The 17,291-nt window shown below is 36.2% G+C and overlaps 2 protein-coding genes across 2 annotated transcripts; one reads left to right on the top strand and one right to left on the bottom strand.

Moving 5' to 3' along the window:
- The first annotated feature begins 7,817 nt into the window (after positions 1-7,817).
- LOC117622420 (truncated transcription factor CAULIFLOWER A-like) lies at positions 7,818-12,568 on the top strand. The gene is made up of 8 exons (XM_034353082.1): positions 7,818-8,297; positions 10,700-10,775; positions 11,064-11,131; positions 11,296-11,395; positions 11,487-11,528; positions 11,783-11,824; positions 11,930-12,105; positions 12,241-12,568. The coding sequence occupies exons 1-8, from the start codon at positions 8,113-8,115 to the stop codon at positions 12,365-12,367; spliced, it is 816 nt and encodes a 271-aa protein (XP_034208973.1). The 5' UTR covers positions 7,818-8,112; the 3' UTR covers positions 12,368-12,568.
- Positions 12,569-16,665, bottom strand: LOC117622419 (ultraviolet-B receptor UVR8). The gene is made up of 9 exons (XM_034353080.1): positions 16,624-16,665; positions 15,975-16,246; positions 15,342-15,535; positions 15,192-15,239; positions 14,704-14,776; positions 14,288-14,459; positions 13,533-13,964; positions 13,264-13,455; positions 12,569-12,831 (listed from the first exon to the last, which is right to left on the bottom strand). The coding sequence occupies exons 2-9, from the start codon at positions 16,231-16,233 to the stop codon at positions 12,765-12,767; spliced, it is 1,437 nt and encodes a 478-aa protein (XP_034208971.1). The 5' UTR covers positions 16,234-16,246; positions 16,624-16,665; the 3' UTR covers positions 12,569-12,764.
- Positions 16,666-17,291: the final 626 nt, after the last annotated feature.

Genomic DNA, 17,291 nt, shown 5'->3' with positions numbered 1-17,291 from the left:
CTCCATCACAACCACCGCCTTAACCCATATCTCGACAACCCTTACAGATTTAATACTTGATCTAGGGAAAATCTTGCATCCAATCTAATCAAAATCCCCATGACATACTATGCTCCTATTACTCCTTACCTGCTTCATTTATACCTCTAAATCTTGAAGTTCCTTTGGGTTTTTAGGATGTCTGCATTAATAATCTCTACCAACTTAGAACCAACGAAATTATACATGAGGAGATTTAGCTGGTGTTCCCTGCGCCTATATACTAATTTGCTTTTTATACCAGACTTTCAAAGACTAGATCCACCTACGCTCCATCAAACTTAAACACAACCCGGAAAATACCCAAAATACTGCCACAAGATCCTATTTCCATCCACAGCATGTCCCCTGACGAAATCACGAGTGAGAGGAGAAGAAGCGGACCATGTAGTGGTGAGCTTGCACGTCCAACAGAAGACCAGCTCATTGAGCAATTGGAGGAGTCACTAGGGATATATAATATGGAGGAGGGCTTGGAATTGGTTGGGGTGGTAATCGCTCAGAAGCTCCCAAACAAAAGGCAATCAAGACCATCCTCAAAGCTGCTTGGAAAAGATATGGTGAAGCAAAGATTGTTTGGGTTAAAGAGAACCTATTTGCCATTACGGTAACTGATGAAGAGATGGCATGAAAAATAATCGATGACCTCCCATGTCTCTTGTGCATGTTTTGAATAACGATGACCTCTCATGTCCTCCAACAAATTAAGCTGGGTAGATGGTTATTCGAAGATACCTGGACTTTCTCATCGGATACATTATCATGGTGTATTTTGTGGTGTGGTGTCTTGTTCAGCAAAGGGTTGTCTCATTTTGATTTGTGTTATGTTGTTATGTTATGTTTTATTTTGGATGTGATGTGTGGCACGTAGCTTGTTGTTGTAAGTTACTAGTTTGTACTCTATCTCCTGAAAAAAAAAAAAAAAAAAAAAAGGAAAAAAAAAAACCTAAACTTTACTTTAGGATCTTATGTCATCAACCCTAGCCTCAAATGTACAAACTGGAAGTACCAGAGGAGAGGAACCCTTTTTATCTTCTTCTGCTCAAACAAAGTAGAAAAACTTGTATGAAACGGGGATAACACTAGTTTGCTATCTTCGGCCAATCGCAGACTGCCACGTAGAAAAGTTATCACGTGTGACATAACGTGATTGACCGAGGATAGCAAAATAGTGCTATCCCTATTTCATGTAAGGGTTTCTCCAAACAGAGAGCTTTTACACAAGCTACAAAAGCTTGTATGAGTTCAATTCTCCTGTGCCCATTTTGTTTGTCCACCTTTTTTTTTAAATTATTATTATTATTATTTTATTTTATTTTTACACTTGTCCTCCCATATAACCTTCACCTCCATAACACTGTTAGCTTTGAATTAAATTTATAAAAATAAGAATAAAAAAAGTAAGAAAGCAAAATTTTCAACGCGAGGCAGTCCCAAAATGTCCCAGGCATTCGCTGGTTCAGCGAAAATGATGTTCAAATTTTTAAGACCCTGTTTGATATCAAGGAGGCTATAATGAGAAGTTTAAAGTGAGGAGGCTATTTGAGGAGGTCAATCTCACCATCAACAAATGTAAAGAAATCTTAGGACTTAAATATTTCGCTTATTTACTGTTTCACCTCTAGAACTCGAGTTTGCTCTTACTTAACTACCAGGAAATCAAATTTCCTCACTTTACCCCCCATTCTCCCACTCCGTTTCAAATGTTACTTCATCCCCTCAACGCCTTCTCATTTTCCCGTTAAATGGCCTTTCTCTCTCTTTCTTTCTCTCTCTCTCTCTCTCTGCCTCTCTTTTTTCTCCCAGACGACCCAACCCCAGTGCTCCTCCATCGCACCCCACATCTTCCCTCTCTCTCTCTCTCTCTCTCTCTCTCTCTCACACACACACACACACACACACACAATCTCAGCCTCTCTCCTCTCATTTCCCCTCCCCAAACCCAAACCTAACCCTCCATGGAATTACTCAACACACTCAAACCACCACCACTCAAAATTTTATAAAAAAATTTCATCAACAGCCACTGCCCATCTTCTCTTTCGTCAGAAAGAGTGAGAGTGAGAGTGAGAGAAAGAGGGAAAAAGAAGAAAGAAGATGAGAGGTGCAATAAGTGTTGGGGAGGGGATGGGAGGGGGAGAGAGAGAGAGAGAGAGAGAGAGAGAAGATAGAAGGGCTAAAATTACTAGAATGCCCATGCCACCTTAGCACACTTAATGATTTTGTGGACATAAATAGATGGAAGTGGTAAAGTGAGAAATTTTTTTCAATTTTTAGAGATTCAGGAGGTAAAGTGATGAAATATGAATTCAAGGTGATTAAGTGAGAGCGAGCTCAAATTCCAGTGGTGAAACAATAAATAAGCCTAAATATTTTAAATGTGGGATTAGCCTTCTCACTTTAAATTTCTCATTGTAATTTGTAGCCTCTTCCATTTGATATATCATCTGGGCTCTTGTTGGTTGCTAGATTTTGTTGGGCCCAAAGTAATGAGCCTCAATATAAAGAAGTTAGGCTTTTATTTTTGTGTTAAGCCCAGTCAGTTAATAGAGTTGGCATTAATTTTTATTTATATAATTTTTTTACTCAACAATTATTGTGTATGCCATTTGGACATAAATTTTTCATGGAGTAATATTTGAAAAAGAATTTGGGACTTTGAGATATCTATAGACATATGTATAGGTGCAAATTACGAAGCAAAAAGGACTGAAGTAGGTTTTAACTTAGTTCTCTTTTGTCTCAAATGTGTAGGTCTTCAATTTGTTTGTTGGAATGTAAAGAAATGGTCCCATCAAGCATGTGCTAGCTCACTGAGATGCATATAGATATACGAGGTTTGAATTCACATTTGATTCATTGGGACCATTTAGATTATGTGTCATGCTTAATTCGAGTGATGATAGAATACTACAGTAGTATAGTTACGTGGATATAATTGAATATTTATTGATATTATTCTTTTAAAAGGAGAAAAATAAACTATATCGTTCATCTATATTAAAGAAAAAGAAAGAAAACTTTAAATAAATTTCTAAGTTAAGTTAAGGCTTTCTCACAAGAGGGATTGCATTTGCATATCACGTGTACAAAATATACCATGTAACTATATTACCGTAATATTCTATAATCTCTCCTTAATCCCAGAAATTTCTTTCTTCTATACTTTGAGAAAGTTTCCGTGCGGAGACAGAGAACTCATTTATAGGACCACTTCATGAAAACTTAAGTCTTACACGCAAGTTAAAATTGATAGATAGGATCAAAATGTACATTTGTATTTTATTTTGTTTTTAATTTGCATGCTTGTGTTAAAGGAGGAAGGACCACATGAATTATTTAATTAATACTTCAATATCATCATTACAAACTATTCACATTTCGATTTCAATTTTTGTTGATGAAATCATTCCATTCATGATTCCATTACCATGTGTAGATTGGTCTTTTAATTATTTTAATTAATTATGCTAATTTCTCACATATTATGTTGGAAAAGTTGGTACATATGCAGCTTTTCCCCGAGCTAATTCTTGAACTGGGATATAAACATATCTAACAACCAAATGTGACATATATAAACATAGGTTTGTTGAATTAGAGAGAGAGAGAGAGAGAGAGAGAGAGAGAGAGAGAGAGAGAGAGAGAGAGAGAGAGAGAGATAGAGAGAGAGAGAGAGAGAGAGAGAGAGAGGAAAAACTTTACTCAAACTTAGAGGAAAAACTTTACTCAAACTTAGCTTTTTTTTTTCTTTTTTGGTCATCACTCTCAAACTAACTTTAAAACCAAATGTGCTGATCTAGTCTAGATTTAAAGCCACGGTCCTTTTATAGGAAAATGAAGCTTTTCTACCACCAAGAATAGAGGAAGCTTGATCAGACTAAACCGAGGATTAAGGTAGTACTTATCCGCGATAAGTGCACTCTAATTATCTTGATTATTATTAATTTCACTTTGATTTAGAACAATAATGAATGTGGTTCATAATTAACTAGGTTAGCTAGGTTGCATCGTTTTCGATTCATCTTCTTCACTCCATGTCCATCTCTACGTACACATATATATGAGGACCCAACTTATATATGAGTACGAAGCTGCTAAGCCATTATTCATGCATGCAGAAATGGTTGAGCAAATTCAATGAGCTCAACAGGTACGTGGGGCACCTCATGAAGCAAATGGTTGTGGTCAAGACGCAAGTCGTATTCTATTTCCAATTCTCTATGACGTTTTTTTGTTGGTTTTTTATCATTTGTATTCGGGCCATGGCATGGGACTGTTGGGACAATAACACATCAATACGTCTTGTCGTCCGCTAAACAGCAAAACGCATTTATAGCTGATCGATCAGTATATAGTTGGGCTATGAACAATGTGCAAAATGTGTTGACTTTTCTCCCCCTCTTTTCAATTATAGCAGTAATAATGTTGACCAAGGTCACACCTACATTTGAGTATTGTAAGGGAATGAAAACGAAATTCATTTATGGCTTCACTTGTACAGCAAATTGTAGGTCTGTTTGTGGTGAAATTATTAGAGGTAAAAATAAAAATAAAATAAAAACCATAAAAGAAAAATTTCCCTTGTGTCTCCAGCTTGTAATAGCATAGATTAGTCCGTTTTGATTTGTAATTGTCTTGGTTTGAGGAGTCTTCTGACATTATTTAGAATTTTTTATTTTTTAAAATTGTATCGTTGTTTATTGACGTAGATTCCTTTTGAGTTTATTGTTAAATTTATGATGAAAAAAGAAAGTAACACGAGTATGAGCACAACCACCGAAAAATAAAGTGAGAGATGTATTTTCCTTTTTATCGCACTTGTCCTTCACAATATTAATTTGACATTTTTTGAGTTGTATAATTTGTAGCTTAAATGGTCCCCCTCGCCTTATGCATATAGTCGTACGACTTCAATTGTATTATTAAAAAGGAATGGAAGATGATGCTTTTAGAGGTCATGGAACAGTTTCTTGTTCAAGAGTATGATGGGTAGGAGATGAATGTCCAACAAACTTTAAACAAAAACAAAAAAATAAAAACAAAAAAAAGAAGAAGAAAACAAATGTTCATAGTACTAATTAGGGGTGGCAATTTCGGACACGACCCGATACACGACTCGAAACCCGCACGAGAAATTAGCGGGTTCAACCCGCACGATAAAAAAACAGGTCAATTTCGGGTCAACCCGTTTAATAAACGGGTGAGTTTCGGGTCAACCCGCCAACCCGCTATAATACCTATCTAACCCGTTTATTAAACGGGTCGTGTCAACCCGTGTACAACCCGCTAACCCACTAAAAAATAAAGACAAATGGAGATTTCAAAACACACACAAGGGGTTTCGAACTCCTACCATCTTCATTTCTCTCAAACACCTTATCCACCATGCTACAAACAATTTTGTGATTTTATAGTATACCTTTTTATATTTATAATGTTTCTTTTTCTTTTGTGTTTTCCTTTCTTTTCGGTCTCTCTTCTCCTCTTCTTTTTTTTTTTTCCCCTTTTTTTTCGTTCTTTCTTCTTTCCCCCTTTTTTTCTTCTTCTCTCTTTTCCTTTCCTCTTCTCTCCTTTTTTTTTCTTCTTTCTTTTCTTTCTCTTTAGTTTTCTCTCATCTTTCTTTTCTCTTTCTTTCTTTCCTTCAATCTTCTCTCTCTCTCTCTCTCTCTCTCTCTCTCTCTCTCTATTTTTCTTTCTTTCTTTTCCTTCTCTCTTCTCTCATCTCTCTATCTTTTTTTTTTTCTTTTTTTTCCTTATATTTTCTCTACTCTCTGTTTTTTTTAATTTAAATTTTTTCGGTTGTGGGTTTTGTAACATGCATGTTATTATTTATGAACCCGTTACACGACTCGAAACCCGCACGATAAAAGACGACCCGAACCCGACACGACGCGTTTATTAAATGGGTTGGGTTCGGGTTGAGCATTCTTGACACGTTTATTATTCCGACACGACACGAACCCGACATGACACGACCCATTGCCAGCCCTAGTACTAATGGGACCACAATCATGGAAATTCTTAAGTTTCACACATAAAAATAAAAATCCCACATGCCAACACAATTATATAATTATTCAGAGGCTGGACCACAAAGTAGTGTGCTTGAATATGATTTTCTAATGCGATTTATCAATCTGAAAATGTTATTTTTTTCTTTATTAAAGAAAAGTAATGTCAACATATGTATCATTCTTCAACAGAAAGACTTCTTTATAAAGAAATGAAAGTAATGAAACGAGGATAGATAAGTTTTTCTCTTTATGTACAGGAGAAAATAAGGATAATAATAATGACAAACCCGGCTCATGTGCCGCTCTAAAAAAGCACAAATTAAGATTTCAGGAATTTGAAATAAAGTAGTATCTACTCATTTGGGGCAGCCAACTGCGGCCAAAAACCACCACAAAGGGCAACATAAAGCCAACAAATTAAGAAGAGAAAACACAGAAGCTAGCAAAAACAAAAACCAATTTCCCTGAATTTTGAGAGATCCGAAGGACCTGAACCCAATCCCAACAAGCCACGCCACACCACCAACAAAAACACAAACCATTTTAATTATTTAATTTGACAGGAAGACCAAACCCCTGGGAGCCGGGCAACAACTATGAAATCATTAAAAAAATATTTAAATGATTTAATAATTTCCTTACCAGATATCATTATAATTTTGCAAACAATTATTAGATGAATCGAATTGAACTAAACCATCAAATGGAGTTGGCAGGAAAAACCTACACGAGTCCGCACCCACGTTCTACAGTTAACCTTAAAATTTCGCTTCCCAATTGACTGATTGACTTGGTTAATGATTAATTAATCCATGTGTTAAGTCAATGTTGAACATTAACGATCTGATCATGATTTAACAACTCATGTTATTAGTGATTCATAATGCACAAAACAAGTATAATTGAAGATGGACTTTATAATCCAAGTCAAGGAAACTGATAACAACACATTTTAAGTGTTAACTAATGACCCTTCCTTTAAATTTACATATTGTTGTTTTTTTCTTTTGTTTTCTTAGAATAGTTCTGTTTAAACGAAGAAAAATAAACGTAAAAGAAGATTCTTCTCCAAGTCTTCCTACTCTTTCCTATTTTCACTTTCCTTTTGTAAAGCTATATGCGCTATAAATTATAAGAAAATTTAGTGTAGATGTGGAGAAACTTTGAGATTCCTCATATCTTTATCAATTTCAATTGCTAATATGTTGATCTGGTTGGATCACGTTAAAAAGAAGAACTTCAATCTTAGACCACTAGTTTTTCTTTTAAGATATCAAATTCAATTGTTGAGTTTTGATCTCGTATAAGTTGAGAACATATATGTCTAGACTGTCCCTCATCATTAGATATTTATATGAAATTATAAATTTGAATTATTGGTTAGATTCAAAGTGTTACCATATAACGCATATCTTTCAGAAAAGACAAGTTTACCAAGACATCCTTAACTAGTTAATCCTTATTAAGATAAAATTAAGGTGAGACCAAATTAGTAAAGTGAGAAGCGCCGTCAGCCCCACAGAGGGTTTCTCGTCGGCCCCACAAAGCTTATCTGACATGAGATTGTACGGACTGTCTGCAATCCTGTGACTAAACTGAGACACCACCAAGTGTTGGGCCTTTTGCGCCACTCTCAACTCGACAACGCATTCGCCCAAACCACCCGGTTTCCCAAAACCACCAGATTTTCTCTGTCCCTTTCTTCCCCTCATTCTCTCTTCTTTTTCCCCATTTGTGTTGCACAGCGCCTTTGCTTACTAAACCAAAAACACTTTCCAATACAAAAATAGGAAGAAAAAAAAACCAACACATTAAACACCCACTATCACATAAAAAAAACCCATCTCCATGCTTCCTCTTTTCATCTAGCTTCTTTTCTGGTATCAACCAAATTTAGGGTTTTCTTTCAAATTTGGTATATTTTTCATCTATTTGGTTTCTAGGACTATATATAGTAATTTCTCTCCCTCACTTTCCTCTTTCCATTTTTAGTAATATAAGAAAAAAGAGAGGGAAAAAAAAAGAGAGAGAGAGAGGGAGAGAAAAAAAAAAAATAATGGGAAGGGGTAAGGTTCAGCTGAAGCGGATCGAGAACAAGATAAGCAGGCAAGTAACATTCTCGAAGAGAAGGGCCGGATTGCTCAAGAAAGCTCATGAGATCTCAGTTCTATGCGATGCTGACGTGGCACTTATTGTCTTCTCCACCAAAGGGAAGCTCTTTGAGTATTCTAGTGATTCCAGGTCTGTTACGTTTTCCTTCATCACTGTGCTTCTTGAGCTTATATATCTTTCTCTGGGCATGGATCTTTCTGGTTTCTTGTTAGTGTTCTTTGCTTCTGTTAATCCAAAAATGTTTATAAATTAATATAGTACAAAAAAGCTAAGCTTAAACACCAGTACTTAGATATATGCTCTCTCTCTCTCTCTCTCTCTCTCTCTCTCTCTCTCTCTCTCTGTGTATTTGTTTGTACTAAGAGGTCAAGATGCAGAAAGTCATGAAAAAAAATGTGTAATCCCATATAAAAACAAAAGCTTTGTAATATATATTATCTCTTTGATCAGCTACAAATAATTAACAGAAACAAAATCTTCTTGTTTTTGGTTTTTATATAATTAATTGCTTTGTTTCATTTCTAATTGATTAGCTTATTGTCAGAGTAAGTACATAGAGTCCAGGTTCACTCACAGTTCACAGACGTGTACTTACAGGTCAAATCAAGAATTGGGAATTAATTAATTTAATTTTGTATGCAATCTAAATTCTTAAAATGGGTATTTTTGCAGCTCAGTAGTTGTATATGAAGATGATATAAGACACTGGCATTATGTACCATCACTGTCTCAGAAAAAGGGTTTTGTACATCACATATACACCCAAAAGAGGAGGCAGTACTTATTTTAAAAAAAATAAAATTAGCACTTATTTTTTAATTATTTATTTTATAATAATTTGTTTACAGGTGTTCGACCCGGGTGAGGTTTCATTGAGCAATGTGTCATGATGGGAGTGGTGTTTTCGTTGGTTTTGTTACCTAGTATATGAGCATCTTGTAGATCTTCAATATCTATGCTGGTTGTTTTGTTTGTGCACCTAGCTAGGAGGAAAAAGCCCTCTTCCAATGATATAGGTTGTCGAAAAGGTGCGTAGGGGAAGAGAGAAAAAGCAAATGTTGGTTCGTTATGTGAGATTCCCAAAAGGATTTCCCATTTGCGTCTAATGTGGTTAATCATTCAATTAGACAAAACCACAAGATTAGGGAACCGGAAAGCAAGTATTATTTTATGTAACTATTTTTTAAAAATGGATATCTGTTCATGCTTGCATTAGCTAGAGATTTTGATTAAGCTTGTTAGGTTAATCTTCCCAACATGTGTGTATGTTGTGATTCATACAGATACCTTTACTATATATGGAGGTTGAGATTTCATAGATTTGGAAAAACATTTTATTCTAGTATGAACTTGCCTAATTGATTTTGGGATATGAATGTTACACCAATGTTAGCTAGGAAAACTTGTAAATGCATTTTTTCTTTTGTTATCTTTTGTGTAGTAATTTACTTACGCTTCCCTTCCGAACCACTTTATCTCATGGATTAGATAATAATCCATCATATGTTGAACTTGTAATTCGCGTTTCTTTAAGGTTTTATCAATTAACATGAGTGTGGATTGGTAACATCGCATGATACTAACTAGCTATGTGGAGACTATTGAGATAGAATGAGATAACAATTCGTCCTCTCCACATCAAAAAGGAAAAGATTTGGGGAAGCATAATCAAGTTAGCCCAAAGTAGAAGTTTTATAATATGCATGATAGCGTATAGGACATAATAGATCGTATGCATAAAACCTGAAAGTATTATGCCTTATCACATAAAACATTGATCGAGTATAGTAACTGTCTAATATGTGAGGCGTAATACCTTGGTTATGTGTATCATTGAAGTCTTTAAAATGCTCAAATTTATTGAGGCGGCTCAGCAGAGCCACTCTTGAGTCTGGAGTGGCCATGCTCCATACATTTTAAACACTCATTTGGTGTAATACAAGCTATAGTAACCTTATACTCATTTGGCTAAAGAGTTTCAGCTACTTTCACATTTCAGACACATAGAATTGACCTAAAGCCATCTTGGCATGTAAAGACAAATTATTTTAAGGTGTCGAGCCTAGTAATGTGAGCTTGTAACTAAGTAGGGCATTAAAGTGATTGCGATGTGACGGAGACTAAGCTAGGTTGACAAAGAAAAAGGGAGCATCGATATGAACTATTACATTTTATCACTTATAATCTGTGAGTTGAACTATACTACGTGTTCAAATCTATGAGTGAACTTTGTACCTAAGCACTCAAGTTATTATAATATTTGTCTAACGTATCTATCTACTTCTCCTTCTCACAGGTACATGTGCTCCTTAAGTTAAATGAGGAGTAATTAAGGGGGGGAGGGATTTTAATACCAAATTGTGTCATGATATTATGATACTATTGTTAACAACTTAGTGTCAAAATCCTTGTTAACCATTCTTTTACATTTTAATAAAGTCTGAGTGATTAATCTCGAAAGTATTGTCCAAATGACTAAACTTCATAAGCTTCATTGGCTTGTCATTCTGAAAGCTTTCCTTTTTATAAAGCATGGAGAGCATCCTGGAGCGATATGACCAGTATTCGTATGCAGAACAGCAACTCCCAACTGATTCCGAACCACAGGTATCCTTTCATACATGCAGCTCACCAAATAGTGTTATATATATATATATATATATATATATATATATATATCTTAAAAGATGACTAATTGTATTAAATAAGTTTTTTTTCTTCTTGTTTTTGTTAAGATTTTGTTACAAAAGTTGGACCTTCAGTTTTCCCTCTCGTTCGAATGCATGTCCTTTAATGAACTCATGAGCAACAGATGGATTTAGAGTTTTATCAGCAGCCTTCTAAAGATTAATTAGCACTTTTGAAGAATGTAAGCCCTGTATATACTGTGTATAGGGAAGCTGCTGGTCTCTGGAATATCCCAAGCTTCTAGCAAGGATTGAAGTCTTGCAAAGGAAACTAAGGTATCATGCCAGTTAGCACAAGAAATTATTTAAGCTTTATATATTGAATGTAAGGACTTTAAGAAGGAAAAAGCTTCTGAGTTGAGGACAAGATGAAAAATATCATGACAAAATGATCATGGTGAACTTCATTAACCTTGTATATTTGACACCGATTTCTCCAGGCATTTTACTGGAGAAGATTTAGACTCCTTAAGCTTGAGAGAGCTTCAAAATTTGGAGCTACAGCTTGAGACAGCACTTAAGCGCATACGAACAAGAAAGGTAAAGTGCATATAGCTAAGCAAGCTTGTCAACTCAATTCGTATATATGGTTTTCGGTTTACACTAATCATATGGATTTTGGCATTTGCAGAACCAACTGATGCACGAATCCATTTCAGAGCTGCACAAAAAGGTAGAAAGTTTCTCATGCGCATGTCCGGAAAATGTGATATATATATATATATATATATATATATGCATGGTTTTTCCCTGCTCATGTGTAGACATGCATGGTCGTATCGTAAATGATTAGCTTAATTACCAGGCGTGCTTGGGATAAAATCAGGGTTAAGGGTCACTTGTAGGCTATTTTAATCCAAGATGAAATTGGTGTTAATTATATTTGCACGTCATCGATCTCACATTATAGGGACTTGTTTGTTACAGCAAAAGGCACTGCAGGAGCAAAACAACTCGCTAGCAAAGAAGGTAATAAAATCATGATATCATATAATGGCCAGAGAATTAGCGTTGATCATAAGCTCGTTTAATTAATTAAAAGTTGTGGTATATGTTTTTATATATGACCCCCAGCTGAAGCTGAAGGAGAATGAAAATATGCTGGAGGTAGAGCATGATGGTCAGGGGCGGCAGGTACAGCAGCACCAAAGTAACCAAGCCGCCCACAACTCATCCACCCTCCTGCTAATGCCGCCGCCGCCGCCCCAACCCCCGTCAACACCGGCACTACTTGCTTCTCTAACCATTGGGTTCTCTCTCTCTCTCTCTCTCTCTCTCTCTCTCTCTCTCTCTCTCTCTCTCTAGATGATACAGTTGACGAATATTTGGGTTACATGCAAAAAAAAAAGCAAGTATATTGAGACTGTATGCAAATATTGATGCAGTGGGGGAATCCAGGCAAGAGGAGGGATGGAAGATGGTGATGATAATGACGGAAGAACTCAAACTCGGCCGCCTACTACTACTAACACACTCATGCCAAAGTGGATGTATCGCCATTTCAACGAATAATGGGCTTGCTGGCCGGCCGGCTATTCTCAAATAAAATTCTAATGTTTTTGGTTGTGGAGGTCGAACAAGATACATCGATCACTAATCAACATTCAATTTACCTCTACTGTAAAGTTTTATTATTATAAAGAATAAAAACAACAATGTTTCTTCAAACTTGTAATATTCTAAATTCTAATCATATTGGAAGAAAATTTGACATGGCTAATTGTGTACTTGACTTAATTAGGGTTACAAAATAGCAATTTTACATAACTACAAGAGATTAACCCCTTACAATCTGATTACAACAAATTTCAATACCTAATTCATAACCAGATTGGAAATAATAAAGTGATTAATAGACAAATTATTGACATAATGATTGTCAATTTTAAAATCTGGTCCAATTGATTCTTCACTTCCTATAACTGGTGGTCTCATCGTCTTCATATTCACAATCATCACCCTCAAGCACATGCTGCCTGCAGGAAGTAAAAAGTAACATGGTACTTCATCAAAGATAAACATAAAGAACAAAGAAGCAATTCCAAACCAATGGAGACACTGCTGCAAAAGCTCCCAAGGCACCGGAGTTAATGAATATTATGTGATCAACAAATTAAAAAGCTCTTTGGACGAAAGAACCTCTATGAACATGAGGACCTTTCAGATTTTAAATCATTGCCACAACACTCACACATAGGTTAACTCAAAATGTGACAGAAACTCTGGTGCTCTTTCAAGGTAGTCCAGTTCCTATATTTATATTCCATTGATTGTGTGTGACATAGATTCTACTAACATTTTCAATGCTATCAAATTTAGATTTCTAGTAGATTTTATCCTAATTGTATAAAGGCAGAAAAACTAATATTACATAAATGTGGAATTAGGCCATGGATAGAAAGGAATACCTCAATCTTTCACAAAGGCGTGCTAAAGCATCTGAACCTGTTCTAGACGCAATGTCCTCAATCTCAGAAGCATTCTTTAGATTCACGCTATCCGCAAGCCTAAATTCACACAACTCCTTCAAGGAACATGCATCAGTCAACACGGCTGAATGGCCACCACCAGCTGCAAGTTTCCGCACTTCCCCCACGCACCTGCAATGCATACTTCAATCAAAATACTAATCAAGATTGCCAAGAAAAACCTGATGAACAATTTATTTGTGCCTTACCAATCAAGTGGGGATGGATACCAAGCATAAGTCGATTTCTCGTTAGATGCCTGACCATAGCTATTGTAGCCCCATCCATGAATTCTTCCATCCCTTGTAGAGATAAGTGTGTGGGAGTGTCCACATGTAATGAGTTGTACACTAGTTGGAACAACTAATGCAGGGATATTCCGGAGAAAAGACTCAGACTCATTAGCGTTGCATGAAAAGAATCCAGTGTCAGGGCCAAGGCCTAACTGCCCTGATCGACCACCACCCCAAGCATAAAGAGCTCCCTTCTGAGTCACGGCACATGTATGTACACCACCGCATGCAATATCCTTTATGAATATTCCATCAAGTGCGACCACTCTCCTAGGCAATAACTCTTTCTCCCCAGACTGGAGGGAACAATGCCCAAGTTGACCCATGTTTCCAAGCCCCCAAGTATACCTGTGAGGGCCAAATAAATTTATTGTGAGGAAGAATTCTGCAAAGAAACTAAAGTTCAACAAAACAAAAGAAGAATAAAGTATGATAACTGTAGCAAGGATCTTTCAGCTGCTACAACCATTGCTGGCTGCATCATGCATAACAAATATAAATTCAGAAATGTATAGTAGCAGAATGCAGCATCCTGTCTCCCTTAAAATGTGAGATTCCCATACGAAGATTTTGCAAACCTTCTGAGTTAAATGTGCCATGCGGACAACCACAATACTCAAGCTTAAATATAGAACCTAATCTCCATCTAAGAATTCCTTCAGATCACTTACACCTCGCCTTTTTCAGATATAGCTGCAGTGTGGTACTCCCCGCATGACACTTGGGTAATCTTCACAAGCTCAGGAGCATCATCAAGGAACTTCGCATAAGCATTTATTATACGAGCCCCCTGTAATCCTTCACATGTAAATCCTCTGCCAAGCTGACCATATTCATTATATCCTGGTGTACCAGCACAGTAATTAATTCTGATTAATTAGATACGGGAAAACACAAACTTCAGTTTTCTATTCATATTGTCAGGTATATGTATCTATCACCAAATTGCAATACAAAAATCAACTCTAACAGATATACTCAGAAGCTGCTTTCAAAAGAAAAATGATATTATAAGAAACTAACAAATGGAATATGCATTTATAAGGGTGGAGGTAGACATAGCAAATGATCCTAGAATCACAGTTACCCCAAGCTTGTAGCAGGCCATCGTCTGATAAAGCCATCACATGAACTGCCCCACAAGACACTTGACGGATAATCTGTAAAAAACTTTTTGGTAAGTAACTAGTATTAAATTTGATAACCATCTTCAATGAAGCATTTGATACAACAGGAATTCATCTCTTTCTCTTGTGGGTTTTGGAGTTGTGATCTAAGACTAGTTGTCAAACTTTTAAATGCATTGCCTGCAGTGGCAGCAGAGCCTAGTAGCTGTTCAAAGTAATCCCTTGACTTTGATCAACCAGCCCAGCTAATGACAATTGATCAAGGTTTTTAAAATCAATTACTGCCTCAGCTTTTTATTAAGAGAACTTATTTACTTCATAAATGAAAAATATTTTATCCACAGTTGAAACCTGATGAGCTCATCTTACTATCCAAATAATATCATAATTCTAAGACAAAAAATTCTGACCTAAAAGGAATGCATAATCAATAAGAGGTAAAGCATACCGTGTTTGGAGTGAAGGCGCCCCAAAATAAACGTGGAAAATTTGATCCCTATAATGAGAAACAGGGAAGAAATAAAGTAAACAAATTACAGTACTATCTGCCAAAAAGGGGTGAAAACAGGAATGATGCTAAAGAAATTCATAGTAGGACCTGATTTTGCCCCCAAATCCAAAGCCTTCTTGTTGAGACAGATCCATCATTTTCACGAGGTTCTGCAATAGCAGCGGTACAATGTGCTCCACAAGATACAGATTTCACAAACTCTGTCTGTAATTGCTTCACTTTCTTTGGATGTTTTCTTCGCTCCTCAGTTCCGTCTCCCAATTGACCAAAGTCATTAGCCCCTGAATCAATTGTTTACACATTCAGGTTATCTAATGCTCTCAGCATATGCACATCAACCAAACACAAATTTATATGTACTTTGTCAACCACCACAAACATATGGCCTATTCCTATCACTATAATCAACCATTTCCAAAACGAGAACCGGCAATTTGATTTCACAGGTCTATTAATACAAACTAAAATCACTAACAACCAATATTCAAGACGGTAAACGGTTCATTTCCACCATATGCAATTGATTGAATTCAGAAATGGAAAACCAATTCCAAAAGTAAAAAGCGACGGACTTATCAACCAAACATGCCTTTGAATTTACTCTATCACCATAACCAATTCCAAAACGAGAAAGGGCAATTTGACTTCACAGTCCCATTATCCCATATTCAATGAATTGAATTCAAATTTGAAAACTTTATAATTATAAAACCAGCATACCCCAAGTGAAAAGCGATCCGTCTGAGGCTACAGCGGCTGTGTGCTCGCGGCCACAGGCAATGTCCAGCCATCGCGAATTGGCCCCAGCCGTACATCCAAAAAGCTCGGGCTTGAGCTGCTTTGGGATCCTCAATTGCCGCTCCTTACCATTGCGACCCGTCTGCCCAGACTGGTTATAACCCCACACGTAAATTGCACTCTTCGTCGGAATGCTCACTGGTCGGTTTCGACCCAATAGTTCATCTATGTCCATTTTCATGTATTGCCTGCCCCTGAGAACGTTTATTGCTTTTAGCTACGAGTGTTCGGTATGGAAAAGAATGAAACCAGAAATTGAGCAAATTCTAATTCAATTGAAGCAGAAAGTTGCAAGCTTTATAAGATTGGTTCTTCGTTTGGTTGAAATAGATTGCATTCAGCTACGAATTTGACACGGAAATGAATGAAAACAAAAGTTGAGCAAATTCTGATCTAATCGAAGCAGAAATTTGAAAGCTTTGAAAGATTTGTTCTTTTGTTTGAACGCCGAGAAAGGTGAATGAGGCGGTGGAGCTCTGTTTGATTGGATTCTAGGCAACCAAACAGAGACACAGAGATGACTGATGAGGAGCAAAACCAAATTTCCGAGAAAATGGAGAAGAGTGGATACCTGAAAAGAGTCAAACTCAAAGAGGAAGGGAGGAAGGGAGGAAAGAAACTGAAATTATAATTGCCGTTTATGGTTGGTGGAAATGTTCCGCGAAGCTGGGAGACGGGGACGGAGTCGGGTCGGGTTACGTGGTTGAGGCCCACATGCTTCACGCTTAAAATTTTTCTAGAATCCATACTAAAATTATTTTAATTTTATAAATTTATAGAATTCTTTTTTGGTAAAAAATTAATGAATTTATAAGTTATTTGGACAATTACATTCTGAACTTGAGAAAGGAGAAATATCTAGGTTCAGTGAATGAAACTTGCACCGCATCAAAAGCAAAAATAAAATCAGTAAACTCTAGATAATTCTAACCTTCTTTTGCAATTTTTTTCTTTCTATTTATTGAAATTTAAGGAGAAATTTCAACGAAGTGACATATAATAAGTGAGTTATTTACGTTATATATTAAAAAATAATTTGACTACAAATACAATATTCATATCATAGACAAACTACAATATGCATTAAAAGCTTCAAAATTTTTATACAAACGATATTGACGAAGGAGATGATGTTGAGTGGACATATTTCTTGGAGCCATAGTTTTTACGTAATTTCACTTGGTTGTGTTGGTATGGTAGATATGTATTTTTACGCTTATGTATGTGTCATTTCAAGCT

This window comes from Prunus dulcis, chromosome 3, assembly GCF_902201215.1.
Source record: "Prunus dulcis chromosome 3, ALMONDv2, whole genome shotgun sequence".
NCBI classification, from domain to species: Eukaryota; Viridiplantae; Streptophyta; class Magnoliopsida; order Rosales; family Rosaceae; genus Prunus; species Prunus dulcis.
The sequence above is the reverse complement of the archived record's forward strand: the minus strand, read 5'-3'. Positions and strand labels throughout refer to the sequence as shown.

Excerpts from the sequence above, each read along its gene's own strand:
- LOC117622419 (XM_034353080.1), bottom strand. The coding sequence starts at position 16,233 with ATGAAAATGGACATAGATGAACTATTGGGTCGAAACCGACCAGTGAGC. Across the intron at positions 15,536-15,974 it reads CGGATCGCTTTTCACTTGGG|GGGCTAATGACTTTGGTCAA; the intron begins GTATGCTGGTTT and ends CAATTGATTCAG. Across the intron at positions 15,240-15,341 it reads GGATTTGGGGGCAAAATCAG|GGATCAAATTTTCCACGTTT; the intron begins GTCCTACTATGA and ends TTCTCATTATAG.
- LOC117622420 (XM_034353082.1), top strand. The coding sequence starts at position 8,113 with ATGGGAAGGGGTAAGGTTCAGCTGAAGCGGATCGAGAACAAGATAAGC. Across the intron at positions 10,776-11,063 it reads CAACTGATTCCGAACCACAG|GGAAGCTGCTGGTCTCTGGA; the intron begins GTATCCTTTCAT and ends TACTGTGTATAG. Across the intron at positions 11,529-11,782 it reads TTTCAGAGCTGCACAAAAAG|CAAAAGGCACTGCAGGAGCA; the intron begins GTAGAAAGTTTC and ends TGTTTGTTACAG.